This window comes from Apodemus sylvaticus, chromosome 15 (genome assembly GCF_947179515.1).
Source record: "Apodemus sylvaticus chromosome 15, mApoSyl1.1, whole genome shotgun sequence".
Lineage (NCBI taxonomy): Eukaryota > Metazoa > Chordata > Mammalia > Rodentia > Muridae > Apodemus > Apodemus sylvaticus.
Window position 1 is genome coordinate 78,342,062 of NC_067486.1, and position 27,414 is coordinate 78,369,475.

The 27,414-nt window shown below is 46.0% G+C and overlaps 1 protein-coding gene across 2 annotated transcripts in view; it reads left to right on the forward strand.

The window, feature by feature from the left end:
* The window catches only part of Dgkg (diacylglycerol kinase gamma), a 194,191-nt gene that overhangs the window by 95,750 nt on the left and 71,027 nt on the right, over positions 1-27,414 (forward strand). For both annotated transcript variants that reach the window (XM_052158095.1, XM_052158094.1), the window contains exons 17-20: positions 537-622; positions 5,060-5,149; positions 6,880-7,040; positions 16,913-16,977. In XM_052158095.1, coding sequence (XP_052014055.1) covers positions 537-622; positions 5,060-5,149; positions 6,880-7,040; positions 16,913-16,977 — 402 coding nt within the window. The remainder of the gene's footprint in view (positions 1-536; positions 623-5,059; positions 5,150-6,879; positions 7,041-16,912; positions 16,978-27,414) is intronic.

The following is a 27,414-nucleotide window of genomic DNA, read 5'->3' on the forward strand; positions in this document are numbered from 1 at the left end:
AGGAGAGCCTTAGGGGAGTCAAACTATTAGGGATGCTTTGTATTGTTGCCAAAATGTAAAAACTGTGAAATCCTCATATTGTTGAGGAATTCCCAAAAATTTTTTTCTGCATGCTGAATGTTGGCTCAGATTCTCCTTCTATTAGGAAGTCAGCACCCCCCACACACATATGCACACAACTGATTCTCCTCCATAGCTGGTAGTGCTACACGGTAAATTCTGCTTCCAGAGTGCTAAGTGACCCTTTCAACTCCTAAAGAACCTGATTCCAGGCAACAGGGAGGACCAACTCAGGAGCACCCAGTGCTAAGGCTGTAATGTAATTCATTGATCATTTGTTTAGCATATGCTGGGCACCAGGGTTCAATCCCCAGCACCACATGCATGCATGCATGCATGCACACAGGCACACACACACTAACGTGTGCACACACAGCACACTAACGTGTGCACACACAGCACACTTGATATGTGTTGAAATAGTAAAAGTGTTAGTCACCTGATAATAAGACCTCTGTGGCCTTGCTTCTTTCCAGATTAAACTTCTTTCATGATACCCCAGACTTCCGGGTTCTTGCCTGTGGCGGAGATGGGACAGTTGGCTGGATTTTGGATTGCATTGGTAAGGATGGCCAGGAAGGCCTTTACCTGTTATTTATAGTGAATAGATGCAAAATCAGCAGAAGGCAATGAACTAAAGAAGGAACAGAGTCATGTCTTGTCCATCCAGGTGCCCACCCTTCTTGGACTGCCCTTGATTAATTAGGTATCTGGGTCGAAGAGTTTTCATCGTAGACTTGGTCTTTAGAAACATGTATGTCACAGGCAGAGCTGGACCATAGCAGAACCAGACATACTGGAGGCAGGACTGGGGATCCAAGTGGAGTCAGGGTGATGTTAAGTAAAGCCAAGAAGCTAGGTGTGACAGATCTTCTAGCGATGAACACCTGGAGCACGAGTCCAGAAAGCACATCTGGAAAGAGCAGACCAGTGCTGAGAAACACCAGGCCGAGCAGCTGTGTCCTACATGGGAAAGGCAGGGGAGCAGACTGGAGGGCTGGGGGCCCGAGGGCTCGCCCAGCCCTGCCTGGATCCAGAAAGTGATAGGGCTTATCTGTGATACTTAGGGATGGGGTATAGTTAAGACCTAACCCCTGCTGAACCAAGGTAAAGTCTGCAATATAGAACACAAAGGCACTGAAGTGGGCAGGCATCAAAGAGGGCCAGGACCAGAGCCATGAGCCCAGGGCTGCTTCACACCATCTGTCAGTCATTACAAATGCTGCCTTGAACCTCTATGGGCCAAACCCTCTCGGAGTCAACTAGAGATGCCACCAAGGAACGAAGAGGCCAAATTACTACCCTAATGGAGCCTACCTTCCAGAGCTGCAGTTCTCAGCCCGTGGGTCATGATCCCATCAGAGATCAAATGACCCCTTTACAGGTTGCCTAAAACCATCAGAAAACACAGATATTTGGATCATGAGTCGTAACAGTAGCAAATTAGAATTAGGAAGTAGCAACAGAAATAATTTTGTGGTTGGGCGTCACCACAACATGAGGAACTGTATTAAAGGTCTCTCTCTGCATGTGGAAGGTTGAGACCCTCTGGTCTAGAGGAAAGACGCAGGCCACAGAGGAATGGGGGAGATGGATGGAATGGCAGAGTGAACATGGAAGAAGGGCGGGGCACAGGAAGAGGGGAGATGTGGGGTGTGATCTAGGAGTCAGGGAAGACCTCACACTGGGAAGGATGCTACTTCTAAGAACTGGGGGAAACTGAGCTTCGTGAATGCCTAAGAGAATAGTCCAGACAAAAGGAACAGCAAAGGCAAAGGCCCTGAGGCAGGAACAGGTGGGATTGCCAAAGGCAGTCGGAAACATTGCAGAGGGTGACAGAGCAGGAATGAGAAGCTGGCTCACTTGAATGTGTCAGGCATTGTGTAGAATGTAGCTTTTAGGGGGGCCGCTGGGTCGAGTGTGGCTTTTAGGGGGGCTGCTGGGTCGAGTGTGGCTTTTAGGGGGGCTGCTGGGTAGAATGTGGCTTTTAGGGGGCCGCTGTGTCAAGTGTGGCTTTTAGGGGTCCACTGGGTAGAGTGTGGCTTTTAGGGGGGGCTGCTGGGTAGAGTGTGGCTTTTAGGGGGGCACTGGGTTGAGTGTGGCTTTTAGGGGGCCACTGGGTAGAGTGTAGCTTTTAGGGGTGCACTGGGTTGAGTGTGGCTTTTAGGGGGCCACTGGGTAGAGTGTGGGTTTTAGGGGGCCACTGGGTAGAGTGTGGCTTTTAGGGGGCACTGTGTAGAGTGTAGCTTTTAGGGGGCCACTGGGTTGAGTGTGGCTTTTAGGGGGGCACTGGGTAAAGTGTAGCTTTTAGGGGGGCACTGGGTAGAGTGTGGCTTTTAAGGGGGCACTGGGTAGAGTGTGGCTTTTAGGGGGGCACTGGGTAGAGTGTGGCTTTTAGGGGGCCACTGGGCTGAGTGTGGCTTTTAGGGGGGCACTGGGTAGAGTGTAGCTTTTAGGGGGGCCACTGGGTAGAGTGTGGCTTTTAGGGGGGCACTGGGTAGAGTGTGGCTTTTAGGGGGCACTGGGTACAGTGTGGCTTTTAGGGGGCCACTGGGTAGAGTGTAGCTTTTAGGGGGGCTGCTGGGTAGAGTGTAGCTTTTAGGGGGGCTGCTGGGTAGAGTGTAGCTTTTAGGGGGCACTGGGTAGAGTGTGGCTTTTAGGGGGGCTGCTGGGTAGAGTGTAGCTTTTAGGGGGCACTGGGTAGAGTGTGGCTTTTAGGGGGGCTGCTGGGTAGAGTGTGGCTTTTAGGGGGGCTGCTGGGTAGAGTGTGGCTTTTAGGGGGCACTGGGTAGAGTGTGGCTTTTAGGGGGGCTGCTGGGTAGAGTGTGGCTTTTAGGGGGCCACTGGGTTGAGTGTGGCTTTTAGGGGGCCACTGGGTTGAGTGTGGCTTTTAGGGGGCCACTGGGTTGAGTGTGGCTTTTAGGGGGGCACTGGGTAGAGTGTGGCTTTTAGGGGGGCACTGGGTAGAGTGTGGCTTTGGGAGAAGCAGTTAGGCAAGGGTCACTTCTAGAAGAAGGCAGAACCAAGGTATCACGTGGCATTGGGAGAGATATGACATGCTAAGAGGTGAGGACAGGAGCAGACACCAGTCAGCAGACTCCTACAGTGATCCAAGTGAGAGGTGACCAGGTCAGAGCCATGGTGGAAACAAAAAGACGTGAGAAGATGTAATTCTGGACCCCAGCCAAGTCAGGTGGGGACTGTGAGGCCTTCGGGGCAGGAGGGGAGAAGGCACACCTGCTAGCTGCTGCTTCCCTGTGACCATACTTCAGTTTCAATGCCTCCCAACACACACACCAGATAAAGACACACACACACACACACATCACACACACATATAACACACATATAACACACACATCAGACTTATGCTTCTCAGACATGTACACATACACATAATCAGACATACACATATCAGACACACACATCACACATATCATGTACATACCTCATACACATCATTACACATAACACACATCACATACACACCAGACATACACATATCAAATACACATTCCTCCCTCCCTCCCTTCCCCTCTCTCTCTCTCTTTCTCTCTCTTTCTCTCTCTCTCTCTCTCTCTCTCTCTCTCTCACACACACACACACACACACACATACGCACACACCTCTTTCACACATACATCTCTCCTACACATCCATACATCTCTTACACACGCATCTCTCTCTTAAACACACACATACACACACACAGCTCTCTGATGCCACAAACTCTTAAGTTTGTGAAGAGAAAAGTCTCCTCCATCCAGGAGCCGTGGGAGGAAAGGCAGCTCCTGGCTGCAGTATCACAGACCCCTCTGTGCTCTTCCCAGACCCCTCTGCCCCACTCACTCAGAGGAAGAAAGCAGCCTTTGGTGAAACACTGTACGGAATCCCTCTGCAGAGGACACAGGAGACAGATGTGGCTAGGGAGAGAGAAAGATGATGCTGTGAGATGAAAGTTGGACTTTTCCACACAGGTCAGAGGCTCCTCGCAGAACCTGCTGAGGAAAGAGATAACTGAGCAAGCTCCTTTCTTCATTCCTTTAAGCACTGGGCCATGATCTCCATTGCCCCACCGAAATTGTCCCTCCCACCTCCCCTGCTGTGGCCAAAACACTCTGCCTGATATCAGTGGGTCTGTGGTGCACAGAAAAGACACCAAAAGCTTCCTGTGGTTCCTCAGGAAATGACAGAGGGTCTTCGAATGACCTCTCCCTTTTATCCTTCTCTGGTGGGACTCCAGCCACCCAGCCCAGCTCAGACCCTCAAATGTAGCTGTCTTCCTCCCTACATGAGCCTTGTCCAAGTGATCTTCCCATCTGAAGTACTCCCCAGCCTCGACTGAAATGTGGCTTCTTAGGGGGCCCTCTCCTGCACACCAGTCACAGTCACCTTGTAACAGAACCTCCGCCTTCCCTTTCCAGTCAAAGGTACAATCATCCATTGTGTGTACAAAGATCTCACACTGAGAGCCTGACCGTGGCCACCTACCACAGCATCTAGCAGGACTCAGTTGATCCAGATGCAGATGCCATGGCAAATGAAACTCACTCTTCCGGGGGAGCCAGAGATCCACGTTGGATCCAGGCTCTGGGATCACTTCTCCATCTGCCTTTGTTAGCTTGCTGTGGGCAATTAATGGAAACTAGTGTTGGTTACCATTTTTCATGATGATCATGGTTAATGTTGACCAACATGGGCTAATGTTTTTGAGGTGTGTACTATCACCTTGAAGAACAGAATTTGGACATGTTTGGGATAAATAGGTGCAAATTCTAGGGAAACAGATTTGGCTCAATATGAAGATGTGATTGACAGCTTTAGCAAACATGTAACAGTTAACACACTTCAAATGTTGTGGATGGCCTCTACAAAGGGTATGTTCTCCATCACAGGAGAAATTCTGTGATTGCAGTGGTGTGGGGAGCAGGTGGGGATTATAAGATAACACAACCATCTGTAATCATGTGGCTTGTCTGATCTTTCATGTGGGTTGCAGATAAGGCCAACTTTGCAAAGCACCCACCCGTGGCTGTCTTGCCTCTTGGAACAGGGAATGACCTCGCACGATGTCTCCGCTGGGGAGGAGGTGAGTATGCATGCCGTTGACACCACACAGGAGTCAAGCATTCAAGTTGTCAGAGATGCTCGCTCCTCCAGCAGGACATGGTCAACCAAAGGGACAGACAGATCTCACCTGTGCCCTCCTGATGCTCATCCTGACACATGGGTTTATTAAACAGAAGTTCCTGCATGAAATTCCTCCCGCCTCCCGTCTCAATCAGGATTCAGGATGGAAACTGAAATACCACATCACCAACTACTTACAAGACACCAGGGACATCTAGATTATCAGACTCCCAGGGCAATGGCCTTTCATTTTGAAACTCCCCTAAGCTGAATAGGGAGTGGTGATGGCTTCTAGAGCAATGGTCGAGGACTTTGCAAACAAGACCAGACCAGGCCAGGCCAGACCAGCCAGTATCTGTGTTCTTGCTTGGGGGATGAGGCAGAAATCCTGGGATGGATCTGCTGCCTCCAGCACACAACTTCCCAGCCATGCCGCTCACAAGTCTTTCCCTCCCTCTTTTCCTTTCCTTCTCCCTTTTTCTTTCTTCCAATTAGTGGCATATTTACTGTATAAAAGAATACGTTTTGTTAAGCCCTTTTATACATGTTTATCCTGTTCTTTGATTTTATCTATCACACATGCCTTCTATTGTGCCATATCCTATTATCCCGTTTCCTCTTCCAATAGACTTCTGCCTTAGGGTGTTACTGCTATGAAGAGACACCATGATCAAGGCAACTCTCATAAAGGAAAGCATTTAATTGGGGCTGACTTACAGTTTCAGAGGTTCAGTCCATTATCTTCATGGTGGGAAGCATGGCAGTATGTAAGCAGACATGGTACTGGAGAAGCCAAGGGTTCCACAGGCAGCAGAAGGAGATTTTCACACTGGGAGTAACTTGAGCTTATATGGGATCTCAAAGCCCACGCCCACAGTGACACACTTCCTCTAACAAGGCCATACCTCCTGAGAGTGCCAATTACTCCCTATGGGCCAAGCATTCAAACACATGAGTCTATGAGGGCCATTCCTAGTCAAACCACCATATCCTTCTACTTTCATTTCTGGTAGGTGGGTGGATAGATGGATAGATAGATAGATAGATAGATAGATAGATAGATAGATAGATAGATAGATCGGTAGATAGATAGATGGTGATAGAAGATAGATAGATAGATAGATAGATAGATAGAGATAGATAGATAGATAGATAGATAGATAGATAGATAGATAGATAGATGGTGATAGAAGACAGATGATAGATTGATAGATAGGTAGATAGATAGATAGATAGATGATAGATAGATAGATAGATAGATAGTGATAGAAGATAGATAATAGATTGATAGACATGCTTCATCTTTATTCTACATATAAAAGAAAACATATAATACTCAAGTCTAGCTATTTTGATTAACATAATCCTTAGCTCTATCCACTCCTGCAGATGTCATAGGTTCATCCGTCAGCTCATCCACTCTCCAGAACTGCTTCGGCTCCAGACCTTGCCTACCTCTAGCCAACATGTATTCCATACCTTGCTCTCAGGATTCCCACTCATACTCAAACACTTGCTAATTACTCCTTACTGTCTTCCCCCTTCTCTCTGGCTCAGAGAACATAGGTAGCTCTAGCCCAAAGATGCCTAGAAGTATTGTAGCCACAAATGCCTAAAGAGTTACTTGCTCTGCATGAACAACAACCTTGCTCTGTGCTCTGGTGGTACATACCATGCCCATATTCATAGGTTACGAAGGGGGCAGCTTGACCAAAATCCTGAAGGAAATTGAACAGAGCCCCTTGGTGATGCTGGACCGTTGGTACCTAGAGGTCATGCCCAGGGAAGAGGTGGAGAATGGAGACCAGGTCCCATACAACATCATGAACAACTATTTCTCCATTGGTGTGGTAAGTTGGCCATTGATTGCTTTTCTACATGACCAACAAGTGTCCATTGACCCTTCCAGACCCCTACTCCTTGTCTGTTCTCTCTGTCCCTACCCCTGACCTGGGTCTGAGCAGTCTCAAGTCTGGCATGGTGTGGCCACTCTGATCACATAGCTGTTTTATCCCTCAACCATAGAAGAAATCCTTACTCCTATTATTTTAGCTAACAGGAAAAAAGACTGAAAGTTTTCTTAAAATGTATATATCCTTCAGCTAATTAAAGAAAACAAACACCAAGAGGTAAGGCCAGGAAGAAACCCTCACGTGAGCATGAAGATTTCAGAACTCTCAGGAATCACTGCTTGTTTGCACCAGGCTTGGTAGACCTAACACTTAGATCCTGTCCTCCTGCTTACTCGCCCCTACCCAGCCCAACCACACACACTCCGAGGGCTTCATAGACGCCTAGGAGGGTTCTTCTGCTTCTGGCTCTCAGGCTGAGTCCACTGTTCCTCCTCGATGCCTACAGCCCTTATCACACACAGTCCATTAGTGTTCTCCATACATTAGACTGAAGGGCTTAATGTGCCTGAGTCAACCCTCCTATGTACAAGTACATGCTTACATGCATAAGCACACATATGCATGCACACAGTACACACATGCAGATATGCACACACACACACACACACACACACACACACACAGATGCACAATGACATCTGTGCTTCCTTCCGTCCTCCAGCCTAGCTAGTATAACTCAATCAGTTTGTCACACTGAACTCAGCTCCTACCTCAGAGTAGCTGCTGTTTCCTAGGTTGTTGGGAACAATATGATGTGTGGTGTTTGGTTGATTAGTTGGTTTTGATTTGGTATTGATTGATTGATTGATGATTGATTGATTGAGACAGGGTTTCTCTGTATAGCCCTGGCTGACCTAGAACTCACTCTGTAGACCAGGCTGACTTCAAACTTAAAGAGCTCCGCTTGCCTCTGCCTCCCAAGTACTGGGATTAAAGGCATGCACCACTACCACCCAGTTTGAGTATATTCTTTAAAAAAATTATTTATTTTGCCAAGCTATATGTCTGTGCCAGGTACCCTAGGTACCCACAGAGACCATAAAAGGATATTGTATCCTCTCCAACTAGAGTTACAGAGGAGTGCATTAGCTGCCATGCAGGTGCTAGAGGTTGAGCCCAAGTCCTCTGGAGTAACAGCCAGTGATCTTAACCACTGAGCCATCTCTCCCCAGTTGGAGTATTATTTTTTGGTTTTCTTATTTTTATTTTTATCATATTCAACACAATGTATATTTTATACCAATCATAAAAATGATGGGCATGTTATTAAATGAGCATAAAAAGATAAAGTCTTTTTGCTTGTTTATTTGTTTTTAATAATTTGTTTTAAAATCTTAGCTCTTACTGTGGTATAAACCCAAATGAAGAACAATTTTTAGACATTTGAGTTCATTGTAATAAAGCTGTACTTTGATGTCCCTTACATCACCAAAGGATTTTACCTCCATAGTAGCTAAGCTAAGAGTTGACAGTTCTGCTACACCAAGGAATGAATTGTAGGCACAATTATTTGGATACAGATTTCCTGCTATGGTCAAAGCTATTTGACTTGAGTGATTGTCATCATTCTCAGCCCGCAGGGAGCAGGTTACATTCATTTAAGAAACGGTGTGTGTATTAAGATGGTCTATCCATGAAGTCATTCATGAACTGTTTCAATGAATAGCTTAGAGGGTGGCACAGATATTAGGTAAGGGTAGGAGTCTGGTTCATTGGCTGTGATTATTTTGAAAAGCATTCATTTCAGAAAAAAATAAGTAACTTAAAGTCATCTTCTTCAAAATTGATTCAATAATTATAAATATCAAGCAAAACATTCAGTCTCAGTCTTTGTTCTTCTCTTATAAGCCACCTCCCAAATTAATTGTCTATGTTTCTTTTGGCTATACAAATAATTTTGAAATATGTAAGCGCTTCTGAAAACCATAGTACAGTGTAAAAGCATCAAATAAACAATCCTACTAATAGAGAGGCTGAGATAGGAGAAGTGTGATTTCAAGACCATTATGTGGTACACAGCAAGACACTGTCACATTCAAACAAGCAAAAAGTATATATGGATTGTACAATATTGGACATATTTCTCCAATTACCAAATTAGAGAGATCACTGGATGACAGCTAATAGATTTCTAATTCCTCATATTTTTGAATTTCAATCTATTAGGATATGTTTGTAATATTAATTTTCATATTAAGAGATATTAAGGAAAAGTGACTGTTACTTCCTGTTATTTTTGTTGTTAGAGGTGGAATTATGTTTGTGTGGATTTGTTGAAAGATTATTTTCTTGTTTTTTCTAGGTTGTAGTTTCTCTCCTGGGTTGGTGTTTTCCATCTATTACCCTTTGTAGGGATGGATTTGTGGAAAGATCAAGTAAATTTGTTTTTTGTCACAGAATATCTTGTTTTCTCCATCTATGTTAATTGAGAGTTTTGCTGGGTGTAGTAGCCTGGACTAGCATTTGTATTTTCTTAGGGTCTGAATGACATCTGCCCAGGATCTTCTAACTTTCATGGTCTCTGGTGAGAAATCTGGTATAATTCTGATAGGTCTGCCTTTATATGTTACTTGACCTTTTTCCCTTACTGCTTTTAATATTCTTTCTTTGTATAGTGTATTTGGTGTTTTGATTATTATGTGACAGGAGGAATTTCTTTTCTGGTCCAGTCTATTTGGAGTTCTGTAGGCTTCTTGTATGTTCATGGGCATCTTTTTCTTTAGGTTAGGGAAGTTTTCTTCTATAATTTTGTTGAAGATATTTACTGGCCCTTTAAGTTGGGAATCTTTACTCTCTTCTATACTTACTATCCTTAGGTTTGGTCTTCTCATTGTGTTCTGGATTTCCTGGATGTTTTGAGTTAGGAGCTTTTTGCATTTTGCATTTTCTTTGTTGTGTTAATGTTTTCTATGGTTTCTTCTGCATCTGAGATTCTCTCTTCTATCTCTTGTATTCTGTTGGTGATGCTTGCATCTATGACTCCTGATCTCTTTCCTAGGTTTTCTAACTCCAGGGTTGTCTCACTTTGTGACTTCTTTACTGTTTCTAGTTCCATTTTTAGATCCTGGATGGTTTTGTTCATTTCCTTTATCTGTTTGATAATGTTTTTCTGTAATTCTTTATGGGATTTTTGTGTTTTCTCTTTAAGGGCTTCTAGCCACTTACCTGTGTTCTCCTGTATTTCTTTAAGGGAGTTATTTATATCCTTCTTAAAGTCCTCTATGTCATCATGAGAAGTGATTTTAGATCCAAATCTTGTTTTTCCGGTGTGATGATGTGTCCAGGACTGTTATGGTGGAAGAATCGGGTTCTGATGATGCCAAGTAACCTTGGTTTCTGTTGCTCATGTTCTTACACTTGCCTCCTACCATCTGGTTATCTCTAGTGCTACCTGCCCTCCCTATATCTGACAAGAACCTGTCCTTCCTGTGATCCTGGTTGTGTCAGAACTCCTCAGAGTCAAGCTGTCTCTGTGATCCTGAGATCCTGGGTGTGTCTGAGCTCCTGGGAGTCAAGCTGCCTCTGGGACTCTGAGATCCTGGTGTGACCAAGCTCCTGGGATCCTGGGATCTTGGGTGTGTAAAAGCACCTGGGAGTGGAGCTTCCTCTGGGTGTTGTGGGGACTAGCTGCGGAGTTTGCGCCCAAGGTCTGCTCAGGGCACCCGCCCTAACAGACCGGCTAGAGTGTTCTTAAATTGATCCAGGGCTTGAGCTGGTGATCCAGGGAGAGACACCTGCTGTGTGTTCTCCACAGGGGCAGGCTTATGCATTCTGATTAGCACAGCAGTCCTTAGGCTTTGTCCCTGTGTTATGGAAAGGATCAGGGCTCTTGAAGGACAAGGACACATTCCTCCATCTCCAGGCCAGTCCTGGGTCTGTGCGTCCTTCCTGTCCTCCTTCTTGTGTTTGAGACTGTTTAGGCCAATGTACACATGAGCTCCTCCTGGCCATCCTCTGGCATCAGACTGAGGAATACCTGTGCTCCTTTTTCTCCTGCCTTGGTTGATGTTAAAAGGTTGGGGATGGAGATGGGGGGTCTAAAAGACAGCTCCAGGGGGTATCAGACTTAATAAAGGCATTTTAATTTTTAATAAGCATGCGAGAGAAAGGGGCTAAAAATAATGATCTCACAGTTATAAAAGGTTTGAAGAGTTACCACAATTGCAGTAGGTTTTGTTGTTGTTGCTGCTGCTTGCTTGTTTTTATTTTTCCTGGTTTTCTGAGTGAAGAACAGTTTCAGGCAAAGGGGTTTGCCTTCATCTTCTCACTCCTACACTCCAGCGCTCATTGCTATGACTGAAGCAGGCAAGGCATTGTGGGTCCAGGGTATAAGACTGTGAATGTAGAGGTGGTGAACTAGGGGTTCCTGTGTCCTAACTGGCTACACTGCTACAAGCAATGGAGTAAGGGAAGGTCTCCAAATCCAGCAGGATTTGTAATTTGATCGCTCTCAGCAAGGTCTGGGACAAGCCTCTGCAAGCATTCTGATGCAGATGACCCTGAGCCAGGCCTTGGAGGAGAGGGATGGCAAAGGAGCAGAAGGGACACAGGAAGTGGGTCACAGGCACAGACGTTAGGTAATAAAGGACAGGGACACAAGAAAAGAGAGGAAGCTGGCTACAGGACAGACAGACAGATGGACAGGCTAGGCTGGCCCGAAGCTTCCAGTTGGCAGGTTCATGCATGGCTACCATTAGAACCTTCAACACATCTTCCCTTTCTGCACACAGCTCTGGCTGGAAGGAAGAGAGTTCCCAGTACCTGTCTGCCTCCACTCAGTGCCCTGCAGACAACCTTCCCTCAACTAGATACCCAGGCCCTAAATGCAAGAGCTAGGAATCATGGTTTCAATGAATTCTTTCAGGAGGAAGGAGGGAGGGAGCCAACAAGGGAGGGGGAGGGAAGGAAAGAAGCTAACTGCCCTCCAAGGAAGAGTATTCAAACAGAACCCGCCGCCCTCTGCAGCCACCACGCTTCCCTCCTGGCCTAGCCTGGCTCCAGGATTCCGAGGGCATCTATCTGTTCACAGTTCTTTTCGTATACCTTCAGTTTGCTGTGTTTATTGTCATATTGTAGAAAAGTACGGAAATGGGACTGCTGATCTCGTTGGAGCTCCCTTAGCCTTCTCTTCATAGAATGTTTGCAGGGTTTGTGTGCTTGCTCTTTAAAAGGTGGAAGGTAAAATTCTTGAGAAAATAAGGACCCAATCTGCACCCCTGACAGAGTGCAGGGCTGACATTTGCAAAAGGTCTTGCTTCCTATTTGACTTCCCAAACTTTGTGAGGGAAGTAGGTATGTAAACCAACCCCGTTCTACCTCCTCACAATGCTTAAACATAGTCATACACACACACACACAGAGAGAGAGAGAGAGAGAGAGAGAGAGAGAGAGAGAGAGAAAGAGAGAGAGATGGGGGGAGAGAGAGAGAGAGAAAGAGAGAGAGAGAGGAGAGGGGGGCTGGCAAAGAGATACCTGTGATGTCTTTGCCATTATGAAGAACTTGCATTGCCTGTTGAACAAATGATTACTACCTTGTAACTACAAAGATAACAGTCAGACAACCACTGTGGTGCCCCAGGGTGGAAACAGAAGGCATTTAATAGATAGAGGGTTGAGTAAGACAGACTCTCCCGGCCTGTCCAGGAAGCCACTAGGCTGAGGAGTACAGATACCCATACAGCAGCCAGAGTCTCTGACGACTCTGCTTTATGGCCCTTCTGCCTGCAGACATCTCCTGGGAAGAGGTCCTGAACACGGGGTCATCCCATCGGGCACATCGGCACATCGCTTCCTCGGAGTTCTCTGGCTTCTCCCCTGCTCTCTATTTTTGGATTAGCTGAAAGGCCAGGATGGCCAGGTATCAGTGACAGGAAGTTAGAGATACAAAATAACTCCAGGAGCCTGTGTAACTCAGAACTCCTCACTCACAGGCGGTGATTCTTAACTCAGTGATTCTTAACAGGGCGGTGAGCAGCTAATCCCTTGACTCCATGAGGTCTATTTTGGATGCCAGAGGACCGCCAGCCCATGTAGCATTTTCCATCTTATAGATTGTTACTAGTGTTCGCCCCCTCCACCCTGACGTCCCACAGTGACAAGCCTCCTACCCACTAGGGAAGGTGTCAACGGGTCAACGGCTTGCAAACTCAGATTCTGTCAGTACTGCACTATAATCTGTCCCTTGTGGGACTGAGAAGTGACTTGGATAAGCCAGCCACACCCTTTCTACTCCCTAATCTGCCATAAATGTTTCAAACAATCCAAATTTCAAGCAGCCTGCCTATGGTCTTTTTCCTGTCTCTGTCTCTAAAAGCTGCCCCAGTGACTTAGCCCTGCACTGTCCGGGGTGGCAAGCTCAAACCACAGGTGAGCTCAAACCACAGGTGAGCTCACACCACAGGTGAGCTCACACCACAGGTGAGCCACCTGTGCACGCGAAAGGCCAAGCCTGATTTAAAGTGTGTAAAATATTAAAAACACATCCTACTTCAAAACTGTGGTATAAAAGTTAAACTTATCAACAATTTTTATTGATTATATGTAGAAATTACAAAATTTAGAGCCTATTAGGTTAATTAAAACATCCATGAATCAGTATCATCTTTTTTTTTCTTTTACTTTTTTATGTGGCTTCTAGAAACTTCTAAGTTACAAATCTGCTGTGTTTCTATTGGACAGCACTGGCCTAGATATTCCAATATCTCAGAGTCCAAATAACAGAAACTTATGTTTGAAAGATAGCCGAAATCCTTTATCCAACCATGTGTTTGAGGTTTTGACTGCAGAAGGAACTGCCCGAATCCACACTTCAAGTCATCTCCCCTTCACCCCATAGAACACACTGCCAACAGGAGACACATTGTCAGACTGTTCGGACTGAGCAGAGGCCACCGGAACGCCACTGCTTCCACTGGCCTGTCCCTGCTGTCACACTCTCTAGAGTGGAAATGTTCTTCCCAGTGCTCAGCATCAAAAAAGTATCCAAACCCATAAAATAAGTACCCTACGGTCAGTGCTCAGCACGGAGGAGCCGCTCAGCTGGGTAACCTAGCGTCTTGACCCTTCCTGACCCTTCCTATCTCCGGGAGACAAACAAGGTCTGAGCCTTTCAAGAGACAGCTTAGCTCTCCCTCACTGTTTGGTGTATTTGTCAAGAGATTACACCCTCAAATCAGGAATCACATGCTGAGCTAATGACCTTGTAATGCTGCCCTTTGGAATAAGAAGCCATGCAAAACTTAGCAATGGAAAAACCAAGGGTGGTGAGGACTGACCAGGGAGAAGAGTCTCTGAAAATAACCCAGGAGTTAAAACCAGTCTCAGCTGCCCCGGGGGTAATGGCAGTAATGTGCAAATCAGGCTGCCACAAAATATATAGATGTGTACTTTGGGTTTGTTTTGTTTGGGGATGGTTTGGTTTGGTTTGGTTTGGTTTTTCCTGATAGGAGAAAATCAGTGCTTCAAAAGAACACAGCTAGACAGACTTGCTTTCTGGAATTCTGGAAAAATCATTTGACAGATATCACATATATCTTATTGAGAGTGCTCACTGAGACTTGCTGGGAGAGGGAGGGAGGCAGGTGTGGTCCAGGCTAAGAAGAGATGCTGCTGAGAGGAGCTGAGACAGCTGTGCATTCAGGGGGTCCCAACAGCCTCCCTGAGTTTTGAGACCAGCCACCATGTGTCCACAGGGTAACTCTGCCCAGACCATCAGCTCTTGACAAGTCAGAAAACTACAAGAATAAAACAGTAGCAAAAATTTAACTGTTAAATGCCCAAGGAATGTACCTGCCCTCCCAGATTCCACACAGTGGCTGCTGGCTGGGGTCGCCCCTATTCTTAATGAAACTCATCACACGTAATATGCACCCCAAAAGCTTCTTCACTAAGCTGCACTTGATGCTCTGCCATTGGCTTTCCTTATCAAGAAACAATATGCCCAGCATGGAAGCACACAGCTTTAATCCCAATGCAGGGGAGCCAGAGGCAGGAGGATCCCTCTGAGTTTGAGCTGAATACAGTCTACATCTGTGGTTCTCAACCTTCCTAATGCTGTGACCCTTTAAGACAGTTCCTCATACTGTGGTGACCCTAGCCATGAAATTATTTTCATTGCTGCCTCATCACTGTCATTTTGCAACTGTTATGAACCATAATGTAAATGTCTGTGTTTTCTGATGGTCTTAGGAGACCTCTGTGAAAGGGTCGTTTGGCCCCCAAAGAGCTCAGGCCCAAAAGGTTAAGAACTGCAGGTCTACATAGTGAGTTCCAGGCTAGACCCACATGGTAAGGGCCTGTGTCAGAAGAAAGAGGGAGAAAAGGACGGAAGGAGGAAAGAAGAGAAAAGGGAGAAAGAGAGAGAGGGAGAGAGAGAAGGAAGGGAGGGGAAGGAGGAAGGAAGAGGAAATATACACTAGCTAAAAATCTGCTCTAGGGACTTTTATTTTTGGCTCTACAGAATTTTAAGAATCTTTCAAACACAGTCTATTAAATGGGTTTTGGTTATTTATTGGTTGTTGGTTGTTTGGTTGTTGGGTAGGTGGGTCGGTTGAGAAATAGTACCACCAAGTAGGCCAGGCTAGCCTTGAACTCTAAATCCTCCTGCCTCACTATATCCACATGCTAAGACTACAGGCATATCCCAGCATGCCCAGAGATTTCTGATTGGCTGCTGCTGTCACTTCTGGGCAAATCTAAACCAGCTCCTTGTTTCTGGGCTGTTCTGTCTCGAACCACTTAGTCAGTTTATTTCCAGGGTTCAGCATCTGCCTGCACAGTGCTGGATTTGGAATGTGTGATAAGGGACAGTGCTCTTTCTTCTGCTGGGCTCGTTCAGAGATGTGGAGGGCTAGGTCTGAGGAACTGAGTTTAGCTTTGGACCCGATTGTGGCCAATAGATCATGGAGCCCCAGCATGTCAGCACCAGTCACAACCACGAGCACTCACAGGATGGCTGTGACGGGAGTGTGGGAGGCGGATAGGACTCAGGGCTGAGAGGCTCCAAACCAGAAACACAGTGTCACTCACCACAGAGCCTCGTGGTGAGTTCTATAGTACAGATAGCCAACCGTGCAGCAGAAGGGGGAGGGAAGAGACAATGGAGCCGTAGGAAAGGATTGCGATTGTTGCTGGCTTCAGAAGCAGTCCTATAGACTTAATTAATAGGCAGAAGTTAGACTGCTGTTCTCCGCTAAACTTGTTCTCCGGTGCTGTTGATTGTTTTGAGTGAAACAGACAACAAAGGGTTAATGCGTCGTCCTGCCCTCTACCAGCAGCAGCTTTGGGGTTTGACCACGTGCTGTGTTATGTAAGATGTTATCATCACTAGATGCTGGGTGAATGGGACATGAGAAAAATACTATTTTTGCAACATCCCATGAGTCAAAATACTCCCTACTTTATGTCACAACCCCCCCACCGCCCCCTCCCCACCACACACACACACACACACACACTCCTCACTGGCTTCTGGCTTCACCTGAGGAGAGAGACCCTCACTATTCTGGAAGGAGAGTAGCTTTCTCTTCACTCTAGAGCCTGCTCCTGCCTCAGTTTCCAAAGGCTGACCGGCTGTGGCCGTTCACTGGGCTTGAGATACAGTGATGAGTGCCAGGCTGCAAGGCCACCAAGCGAGGCTCTCAAAGGACTGTGTGGTGGCACTAACTGACTCCCGGATGCGGTGCTGCACCCCTGTGATTTGGAGTCTCTGGAATGTGGGCATCCCAGGAACGTCTGTGTGTCTCTTCCCATCATACCTCGTGGCCATAACCACTACTAACCAGGCTCTTCTTGCCTTCTTTTGTTTCCAGGATGCTTCCATTGCACACAGATTCCATATGATGAGAGAGAAACACCCTGAAAAATTCAACAGCAGGTAAGCGAGCACGCTGGCTGCCGCCGTGGCACCCTGCCCGCCCGCCCGCAGGGCACTGCCAGCCAGTGCAGCCTCCCACCTGCTACCACGGAAATGTCCTTGGCCTGGGTCGACCGCCAGGGGACTTCGCTTTCCTGCCACGTTGCCGGAAGGAGGGTTTCCATTTCTAAGAAGGGAAAAAAAAAAGTCAGAAACCTGCCACAGCCTAGCTGCCGGCCCCCTCCTGCAGGAACTGAACGGAGGGAGGCGTCTGGGGACCGCATGAGTGGCGGGGAGCCTGCCTCTGGCCTCCTGGAACCCCTCCGGGAACTTCGAGGTTTCCCCAAAAGCCCAGCTTCCCGCAGGGGGGTTTGGGGAGCAAAAGGTTCCGCTAGGGTCTTAGACCCGAGGAGGTGCCAGCCTCTCTCCTGGACAGCAGAGGGCAGCAGCGAGGCTCCTGCAACGGCTGTGCCCATGGAGGGCACCACAGCGGCCTCGCATGGGCTCCTGCATGCCTGGAGATTAGGTTCAAACAGGAAAGAAAAGAGAAAACCAAATCCGTTGCAAGAGAACCCAAACCCATCCTGCAAAGCGAACGGAATTTACCAGACCCTCGGTGTGACTGACAAATACCATGGAGTTGTACATTTTCCTTCTCTTGCTCATTTCTCTCTCCTCTGACTCTGTCGTCCTTGTTGTACTAATTCAAAGATTATCCCTGGATTCCACGCCTAGCCTCAGGCCAGTGGGCAGCAGTGGGATAATAACTTGGACTTGATCTTTGAACCTAAAGGGTTGCTATTGGTTGAGGCCACAGAATTCTCCTGGAAGCAGAAGTTCGGGTGTTATTTGAGGACATTTCACTCACAGCCCAACCCCTGACTCCACAGCCTGGATGCCTAACCAGGCAGAGGCTGAGCACAGTGAGGTAATGTCAAGTCCGGATCTAACAGCAGCTGAACTGTATTAGGGTGACATTCTGCTTCACTCAGACCCTGGACCCGCCATACACTACAGACCCGACTTGCCAACCCCTGCTTCCATAGTCACAAATGCGCAATGGCAGCCCTTCCTCTACCTTGATTGCTCCTGTGCATGTATGCAACAACTATTTTTAAACCACTATCACATTTGATTAAAGTATTTACATAGAGGAGTCCTATTTACACTGGAAAAGTAGGCAAACTTTAGGATTTTTAAAAGTCAAGTGCAAATTTGTTAATGACAAGAAAAAATGATAGGCATAAAACCCAAGTTCAGTTGTACCCAACCCTTTGAGATCACTGATTTTGTGACTAAAACTCACGACCCCAGCTCAGGTTGGGCCTGCACCCTCAGCAGGCCTGTGGCGCAGGCTCAGAGATAAGTAGGAACCTTTCTCCAGAGACCAGATGTCCTAACAATAGGTTAGTTTACGTGCCAGTCACGAAGCTTCTTCCTCCGGCCCTTCTTGCCTCTCCAAGTCTTTCTGAGGTGGCCTTGCTCTCCACTGCTGGGCGGGGCAGGGTGAAGGTGGTGACCTTTGAGATCACCCACTTTTCTGTGGAGCTTTTCCGTGTGTTCTGACTCTGGACCAGCTCGTTTCTTCCCTGCTGTTCTCGGATGCTGTGTGGGTCACGTGCTCCATTCTCCCCTCTGTCTGAGGACCTGGCCTGGCACGTTGCTGCTGTTACTAATCTGTTACTCGTCAGGACCGCCCAGGTGGTCCTCCTGGTGCCTGGACAGTCCTCCCCTATAGATGTGGTGCTCATAAGGGAACAGGCCCTTCTCAATCACCCCCATGGGCTATGTGGAGGTGTGCTGCTGCCTCTTCCGGAAGTGACCCTGACTTGAAACTTTTGGCAGAAGTCGGCCTGTTTCCCACACAAATAATATCTATTTCTTCCTCATTCATCCTCTTGTTCTTCCTCTATAGAAAGAACCAAACCTGTGTCCTGTCTTCTCCCAGAAAAGCAGACAGATGCTCGTTCTAGCAGGATAGCACCTCAGCACTGCTTTTTGGAAAAAAAGTGAACAAAGCAAAACAAATCTCTTGTTCTACCCATTCTACAGACTGTCCATGTCTTCTTTACACCCTCAGAGGTTCTCAGGTGCTTGTGTCTGGGAAATCCATGGCTTCTGCTCATTCACGCATTCACTTGCTCACTCATTCATTCACTCATTCACTTGCTCACTCATTCATTCGTTCACTTGCTCACTCATTCACTTGCTTACCTGTTTACCTGTTCACCAGCTCACTTACTCATTCACTCATTCACTTGCTCATTCATTCATTCACTCATTCACTCACTCATTTATTCATTTGCTCACTTGCTCCCTCATTCACTTACTCACTCAAAAACATCTTTTGAAAATATACTGTAGAGCACATGCTAGTGAGTATTTGGGACAGATGACCTGGCACTCACTGCCCCCACCCCCACAACCCCACTGGAAACAGACTGAACAGCAAGGGTGCATACCCGTGTGTATGAAGTGGTGTGTCTTTATAGAGGTGACCTAAGAGCACAAAGAGAGAAAACGGAGCTGGCTAACATGGAGGGTTTTCTAATGACAAAGATGCCCCGCTCAGGATAAAGACATCAAGAATATGTTTTTTACAACGTGATAAGAAGAGATGGGCAGTCCCCAGAGAGAGAGAGAGAGAGAGAGAGAGAGAGAGAGAGAGCCAGATGTTCCTGAAGATTAAGTGCTAAAGCCAGTGTGCCAGGGTGCAGCTGTTGCATGGACTCTTTCTGTTGTTTTTAGAAAATAAGGAAGCAGAAGACAAAGCTTCTTTGGGGTGGGGGGGAGATCACAGCAAAGTGCAGGAATTCATCAAGGCCCACACACACACACACACACACACACACACACACACACACCTTTCCCTTTCCCCTTCCCACTTCCCAGATCCCATTAGTAGGATGGCCTACATTTGCTGGGTTTGAGCCCCCATGCTGCACCTCATAGGCATGACAGGCATATGGACTTAAATTTAAATCCGTGTGCTTGCTTGACAAATGAAGTTGTTCAGAGGCAGCCCTTTTACAAAGCCACCCACCATTTCTTCTGGAGAACTTTGGGTCCACACTGCTCTATTCTGTCTGTTTGCCTGTATGCAAAAAACCCAGGAGTACTCAACTTGTCCGGAGAGGCAGGCAGGGAGCCATTTTCTCTAGGCTTCCTTATTTAGCATTGGAGATGGTTTTAAATAGGCAGGTGGTTGTTGCCATGGTAACCCCATTACACCAGCAGCTAAACTTAGGAAGGGCCACAAGGGATAGGAAGAAAGCCTGATACCCTGGGATTTGAAATTGTAAACGATATTATCAAACAAAGCTTCATTTTACTGGGGAGAACACAAGTTCTTCAGAGAGTGGTTGATGCTTGGCCTAAATGCCTAAAACTGGCCCCCTAGAGGATAACCTTGAGGCTAAATATAGGGAGTTGTAATTGGTATATTTGTTTTGTTTTCTTTTCAACAAGAGAGGGCTAGTCAGAGCTGGACTCTCACTCTGCTAGTCTGCTTGGGGCTATTCTAATCGTTCTTCACCCAGGAGCCAAAGGCTTCAGTGGTTCAGAGAACATTTTGAAATTGTATGATAGTGTGTGTATCTGTGTCTGTGTTAAGAGGCATCAAATCATGACTCTATTGTTGGGGTTTCTTTATCCCCACCCCCAGTGATCTTTCTAAACTAGTTGTTGCCAGGGAAAGTTGTGATTTTATGAAGCCAAGTGTTCTTTCCAGTGGAATAATTTTGTTAATGGAGTAAAAGCCAGACCCAAGGAGGTAGCAGTTTGAGCTATCTCAGACAAGTTAAGGCCCCTGGCATTAACTATTCCGAATTTAGCTGTTATGAAAAGTGTTATCTCACTGTCAGCATAAAGGACACAGAATTTTACTTCTACAGAGATTATAATATGTTAGAAAGTGTTCTGCTGTAAATGAGACCGTTCCTGACTTTAAGAAATTCATAATCTGGCCAGGTGTGGTGGTGGTGGTGCACTCACTCCTTTAACCCCAGCACTCAGGAGGCCTAGGCAGATGGGTCTCTGTGGATTTGAAGCCAGCCTAGTCTACAAAGTAAGTTCCAAAACAGTCAGGGTTTAATAAAATGAAAGAAAAGGAAAGGAGAGGAAAAGAGAGAAAAGAAGGAAGGAAAGTTGGAAGGAAGGAATTCATAGTCTAGCAAATAAGGGAAAATAATCCTCAACTTTTTTACAAATTATTTTTATACAAAAAGAATTTACATTTAGCAAACCATTGGAAATACAGGCAGCGGCTCAGCTTCGTAGAACATTTTAATGTCATACCTCAAAGTCTATCCATAAATAAACTGTGCCCTGAGTGTAGAACGCAAAACTAAGATAACCAAACTAAGAATTTTGATTCACTTTGGGCTCCAGCTAGAGGCCAAGTAGTTAACTTGGTATTTTATAATACATTACATTATTCAACTCTCAAAGCAACCTTGCAACATAAGTGCTGGGCATTCTCGAATTCTGACTCTATGTGATAAGGTAACCAACAGCCTAGGAGAAAATCATAGACTTATCTTTTTTTTTTTCATAGACTTATCTTTTAAGCACTGAGCTTGATTTGCTTTCTAAACTGCCACTAAAATCTGGAGTTTAAGCCCTGGAGTCTGTCCAAGGTCTTACTCGTATAGGTCAATGTTCCCAAGGCCTTCTCCTACATGCTGTCCATAGCATGAGCATACTGACTCTACTCAGTAGTCATTGAAACATATAAGGGGGAGTGCTGTTGCTACCATTTTAGAGATGAAGAAACTAAGGCTAACAATGATGAAAACACTGTGTGCTTACCTACCTTTGTGAACTGTCTCCATGGAAAAAAATTCTTGTTGGCTTATGAAAGGGGACAAGGACATCACCCCTTCATATCTCCTATCATCTAAGTCTTCTTTCTATTCCACTGTCACATCAAGGAGCAAGACTAGTTATGGGATCTCTGTGACTCACAGCAAAATTCAAGAGTGAAGGAAGTTTTAACTAGTATGGGGGGGAGGGGCAGTGAGTCTCAATTTTCTAAGCGATAGTAGTGAAAGGGACACTGCACCCCCCTCGTCTGGATAGTCTACCACAGTCCTCGAGAAGTTTCTAGACTGTGAAGTTTTGTGTATCTGACATCTACTCCTTAAAGCTACCCGGTGTCCTCATGAGTGAGCAAAGCAAAAGGGTCTCACCGTGGAACGTTTTCCTGGTACATGGGAGCCGCGAGCATGGAGGAATGTGTTATATAAACCTGTTGAGTGTCATCCACTTGAGCATGTCCCTCAGCAACTAAGACTGAAGCAGCCAGTTATTTCCTGTCAGGCCTTTCAAAGGGTTCACATCAGTGCTGCCAGTAGCTGACTGACCATCTTTCCGAAAAGCCCTCTGGTAGTTAGCAGGCTCTGGAGTGTTGGCTTCCTGCAGCAGGACCAAGAAGCTGATGAGGGGGTCCCCAGAAATCGTAATGTAGCTTGACTCTGTAGAAGGTTAGAACATACGTTGCAAAGAACTAAGTGCTTAGTAGATATTTATAGAAGGAGGCAGCAGGGCACAGCCCAAGCTGGCATCAAAATTTGGCCCTGCTGATTACTGGCTGTGTGACCTTGGGCAAGTGAGTTAATCTCTTTAATCCTTTGCTTCCTCCCTTGAAAGTCTCAAAAGGTTGCCAGAAGCTAGGTGAAGAGCGTCCATGGTGAGCGGTAGGAACTCAACAACATTTGTTGTTGAGCATCACTGATCCGCAAGCATGGCGACTTAGCATCGCCTTAAATCACTGATAAGCACTGATAATGTGCGTCTTTCATGGGATGCCAAGCAAGATGTGGCTCTCGTTCAGTCATTGTTATGAAGACAGGCTCCTTAAACAGAGATGTTGGAGGGAAACAAACGTTGTATAAAATCTGACCAATGGGAAGCTAAGATTAATTAACCAGGGTTGGGTTGAGTTGGATTGAATTCTCCTGGATTAGAGCTGTGGAGAAAATTCCTTCCAATGACACCATGAGGCAGAGTGTGGGGTCTAACCACTAGAGATTCTAAAACTGAAGGCAGGAACTAAGGTAGGGAGTCAAGACTCTAAGCTGATGTGGTAGTGGGAGGAGAAGGGAAAAATAAAGTGAGGGAGAGAGGGAGAGAGGGAGGGAGGGAGAGTAGGCTCAGGACAGATGCTACTGGAATACTTAGGGCTTACCAGCTGAGGCTTTGGAAAATGCCGCTGGTAAAGGGACAGGTGTCCCAGGCAGTCAGGTGCTGGGCATGTGACTATTCTCATCAACAATGCCCGACTCCTCACTGCCCCCTCTCACCTTTACTACTTACTCCCCTACCTTAGCTGAGCACAGAGATGGTAGGTGGGAACACCATGCAGACTAGCATGTCCCGTGCACACAATTTTGAAAGTTCAAGGGCTACCTCTCCTGGTGGCTTGTGGCATTCCCAATATTTATACCATTTATATAACAAACGCTTTTATCTCAAAATGAAACCATTTTAAGGCATTCTCTCCTGAACCCCATGAATGCACCCAAACTGCAGTCTTTATAATACCAGTAGCATGAGTTCAAATCCCTAGTAGTTAAGAGTCCAGTGCCCTGAATTGGGCTTTGTCTCCTCCCCAATACTCGCATCTCAAGAGAGGTGCTCAATGGACCAAACCGTCTGCTCCTGTTTCCTCCAATATATAAATGATGTTTTAAAATATTTGGGGTTTAGAAAAGCCTCCACGTGAAGTTAATTGTGGTGTTTCCTACTTTCAGCCTTACTCCTGTGGTATTTTGTAAGAGAAATGAAACCCTTATGTTTTGACCATCATTAAGGCCAGCAATGGTCAACTGAGTCTTTTTCTAACTACTTCCCTTGATGGCTGTTCTTGTGCCTCTCCGTTAGACTTATAAGGACCCTGAGAGATACTGGATCCAGTCTAAGCTCCCAATCTCCCCCCCATTGTCAGGTCAGCAAACTGACAATGTGTATATCAGTCAGAAGTCTTGACTCCTCTTTGCCGTGTAACCTAATATATCCATATCTTTCAGTGTTATTCTGCTGACTACAAATCTCTGGTCTTGGGAAATTACTGCAAGATTCAATAGAAAAATGTATTTAAAGTGCTTGTCATAGAGCATAGCACAACCACAGTAGCTACTCTTTTTAGAATTATTCTCACTACTGAGGTAGACCCTGTGGTGGATGAAGGTTGTATTAGCTAATTCAGAACCCATGACTCTCCATGGTGGGGGGGGGGGGTACGTGTCTGATGGTCATAGCTATGGTGAGTCACCAGGGTGGAAATGTTTGGCATGTGTTTTATCTTGATTTAAAAAAAAAGTTCTTCAACAAGAAAACAATCTATTTGTCATCATACACTTTAGTAACATATCATATAGTGTTTTATGAAGTGCATTGCATTATTAGTATAAATCATCTAGAAAGCAAACAAAAACTAAAGAGCAAATGGCTCAGAAATACTTGTAGCATAGTAGTGCATTTCAGCTGTTAGTCTGATAGACACATCATGAAACTACTGTGATACCTGTTTCTATAAAGTTGAATGGACCACTTCCTAAATGTTTTAGACAAGCCATTCAAGCTCACTGTAGAAAAATAAACCATGCCATCCTGATGCCCGGAAATCTGGTCCTATCACCATTCCTCTCAGCATTTCCCTGTATAGTTTTACTTCCTTGAGACTACACCATATACACAAACTCAAAACATTATTATAGTAGCAATAATTGTTATCGTAGAAGCATTTATATGTAGCTGTGAATTAGTTAAGCTAGTTTGGCTCCAGGCAGGTTGCTTGCACCAGCCCAAGAGCTCTCTGGATTCTCAAATGAAAGACACACACACACACACACACACACACCAGTTAATTTTGCTATGCCTTGACTAGTTCAATGGTTGGGCACTTTTAAACCTCCCTGCAGCTAACAAACACTCCCTTCCAGTATTCCTGAGTTAACATCTTTTAAAATCTATATTTCATCTCTGCTACCCCAGACTCAATCAGGGAAGTGGCCCCCGGGGCCACTTTTCTGGATCCTTACATGCCAGCAGGCCTTTAAGTTTCATCTTTCTGCTTCCGCATCATGATAATTCTGTCTTCTTCCCCTCTCCCTCAGTCCCTTGCCCATGCAATCTAAAAGTCCTGCCCGTCTCCCTGCCCAGCCAGTATGGCAGTTCTTTATTATCAATCAAAGCCAGCGGGGGATGGGGAGGTGGGGGAGAGGGGGGTGGGGGGGGGAAGGTGGGGGGGGGGGCAGGGACCGTCAGGTCTGGAAGCCCGGCTTTTGAGAGCCGAAATAAGACAAAGCACTAGAATCAATTCCCAACATTTATAGACTATGAAAGGAGAATTATGAAAAGCAAGTGCTCGGGATAAGTTTATTTGAAGTGGGGATTTTATCAATATTTTCCAATTTAACAAAAATCACAATTGTTTTGTTGGGTTGATAGGAAAGCTTAAGAGAGATTATTCAAGTCCCTTTGCAGTGAAGTTAGTCTCTGGCGTGCAGTGCGGCTCTTCTGCTGTAAAGGACAAATAAAAGCTGAAAAGATCCTAATTCTCTCCGTTCAAGGTCTGTTCATGGTTTTTCTGTCTCAGTGGGACTCATTCCTGTTTATTTGTCAGGGACAGTAGGGTTGCTATCTGAACCACGCCACGCAGCACTCAAGCATGTAGTAAATGCTCAGGAACTGGTCTGCCGGACTCAATAGTAGCCATCACCTGAGGAGGACTCTAGTACACATTGATTGAATTGATTGTCATCCAAGTATAAGACAGATTTTTGTCAACTAATTTTACAGAGGGTCAAAGGGAGAAGTGCCACAGGCTTACTAGTCACAAGATGGAGTGGGAGTGTCACACATTAAAAACAGGACTATCTGGGGTTGGGGATTTAGCTCAGTGGTAGAGCGCTTGCCTAGCAAGCACAAGGCCCTGGGTAGCTCTGTTAAAAACAAAAACAAAAACAAAAACAAAAACAAAAACAGGACTGTCTGCCTTCAAGACCTCGGATTTTTTTTTTTTGCTTTGTTTTTGTTTTTGTTTTACTTTGTTGTTGTTTGGGTTTTTTTTTTCTTTCTTTTTTTTTTTTTCCGAGACAGGGTTTCTCTGTGTAGTTCAGGCTGTCTTGGAACTCACTTTGTAGACCAGGCTGGCCTCAAACTCAGAAATCTGCCTGTCTCTGCCTTTGCCTCTCAAGTGCTGGGATTAAAGGCGTTCTCCACCACTGCCCAGCAGGACCTCAGATGTTTGACCACTTTTCTATGATTTCTCGCGCCCAGTTTCTTAGTGTGGCCAGCCAAGAAAAGATACAGCCAAAAAAAAAGAGCCAAAGAAACCACAGAGCCAATTGAAGGACCACTTGAAGCCCACAACCAAACAGCACTCATTTCTCTAGAGAACCAGTGGGCACACTGGGAAGGGGCTACTGTGAGAGGGTGAGCAGCAGGAAATGCTCGTCTCAACTCAAGAGATGGTAGGGAGGGCAAGAGGAGAGCTTGAGTTTGGGGCAGGCAGACAAAACTTCTGGTCTAGAGACATACCAGAGCCTGAAATGAGATACTGAGAAAAGTCGAATCTCCGGCAAACGTTCCAGAAAGCAGAGTGCTTGATTCATCTGCGACATTAAACTCATCACCCTCTTCTCAGCCCAGAGGTATATGTTCAAGCCACGCCAGATAAGAGCCTCTGTCCAACACACCAGGACTGCCTAGGGTGTCATGGCCGAGGCCTCTCACATCTTGTCCTGCTTAACTGCTAGTGACACTAAATGTTCCCTTCAACCCAACCTGCTGCTCCTCCTCAGCCCCACTCTAAGCTGCCCATTGACACCTGGTTGTTATCCGTTGATGCCACTAGACTCAGAGTCTCCAGCCAGAGCCCAGGTTCTGTTCCGTTTTATAGGACCTTAAGCTCTCTTGCTATTTACATGGTTCCTTCTCCACAAGCATCTTAGCCACCCCTTGTTAGCTCCCTCTATTCATCTCACCTTCCTGTCACACCTGTCCTTGTGCCCTTTGCCTCAGCTGGTAGGACATCTCCTCTTCTGGCCTAAGCTATTGCTTGCAAGGGCTACCTTACTGTCCCAAGAACCCCCTTCTTAACCAGCCCTAGCCCTGGCCTTCACATTTGTACTTGATTTTCTTTTAGAATCTGTCTAGAAAGCTTCTGACATATTTTTCCCACTCTCATTGTCCTCTTTGATGAGCAGAGTTTATTATTTGGGGACAAACTTGCTAATTGCACCAACCCATTTGGCCATTTTCAGGTCAGAATGGCCTCACCTTCTTTGGAACCCACTGAACTTAAACTGAAAAGTAGCATGTTATTCACTCTGCAGAAATGCATTGAGTGCCCGTTAATATTTTATGATAGCTAATATTGTTCTAAGGTGGGACAAATGGACTATCACAGCCTCTTCTCTGCATGCACATGGAGAGACCATCCCAACTACATCA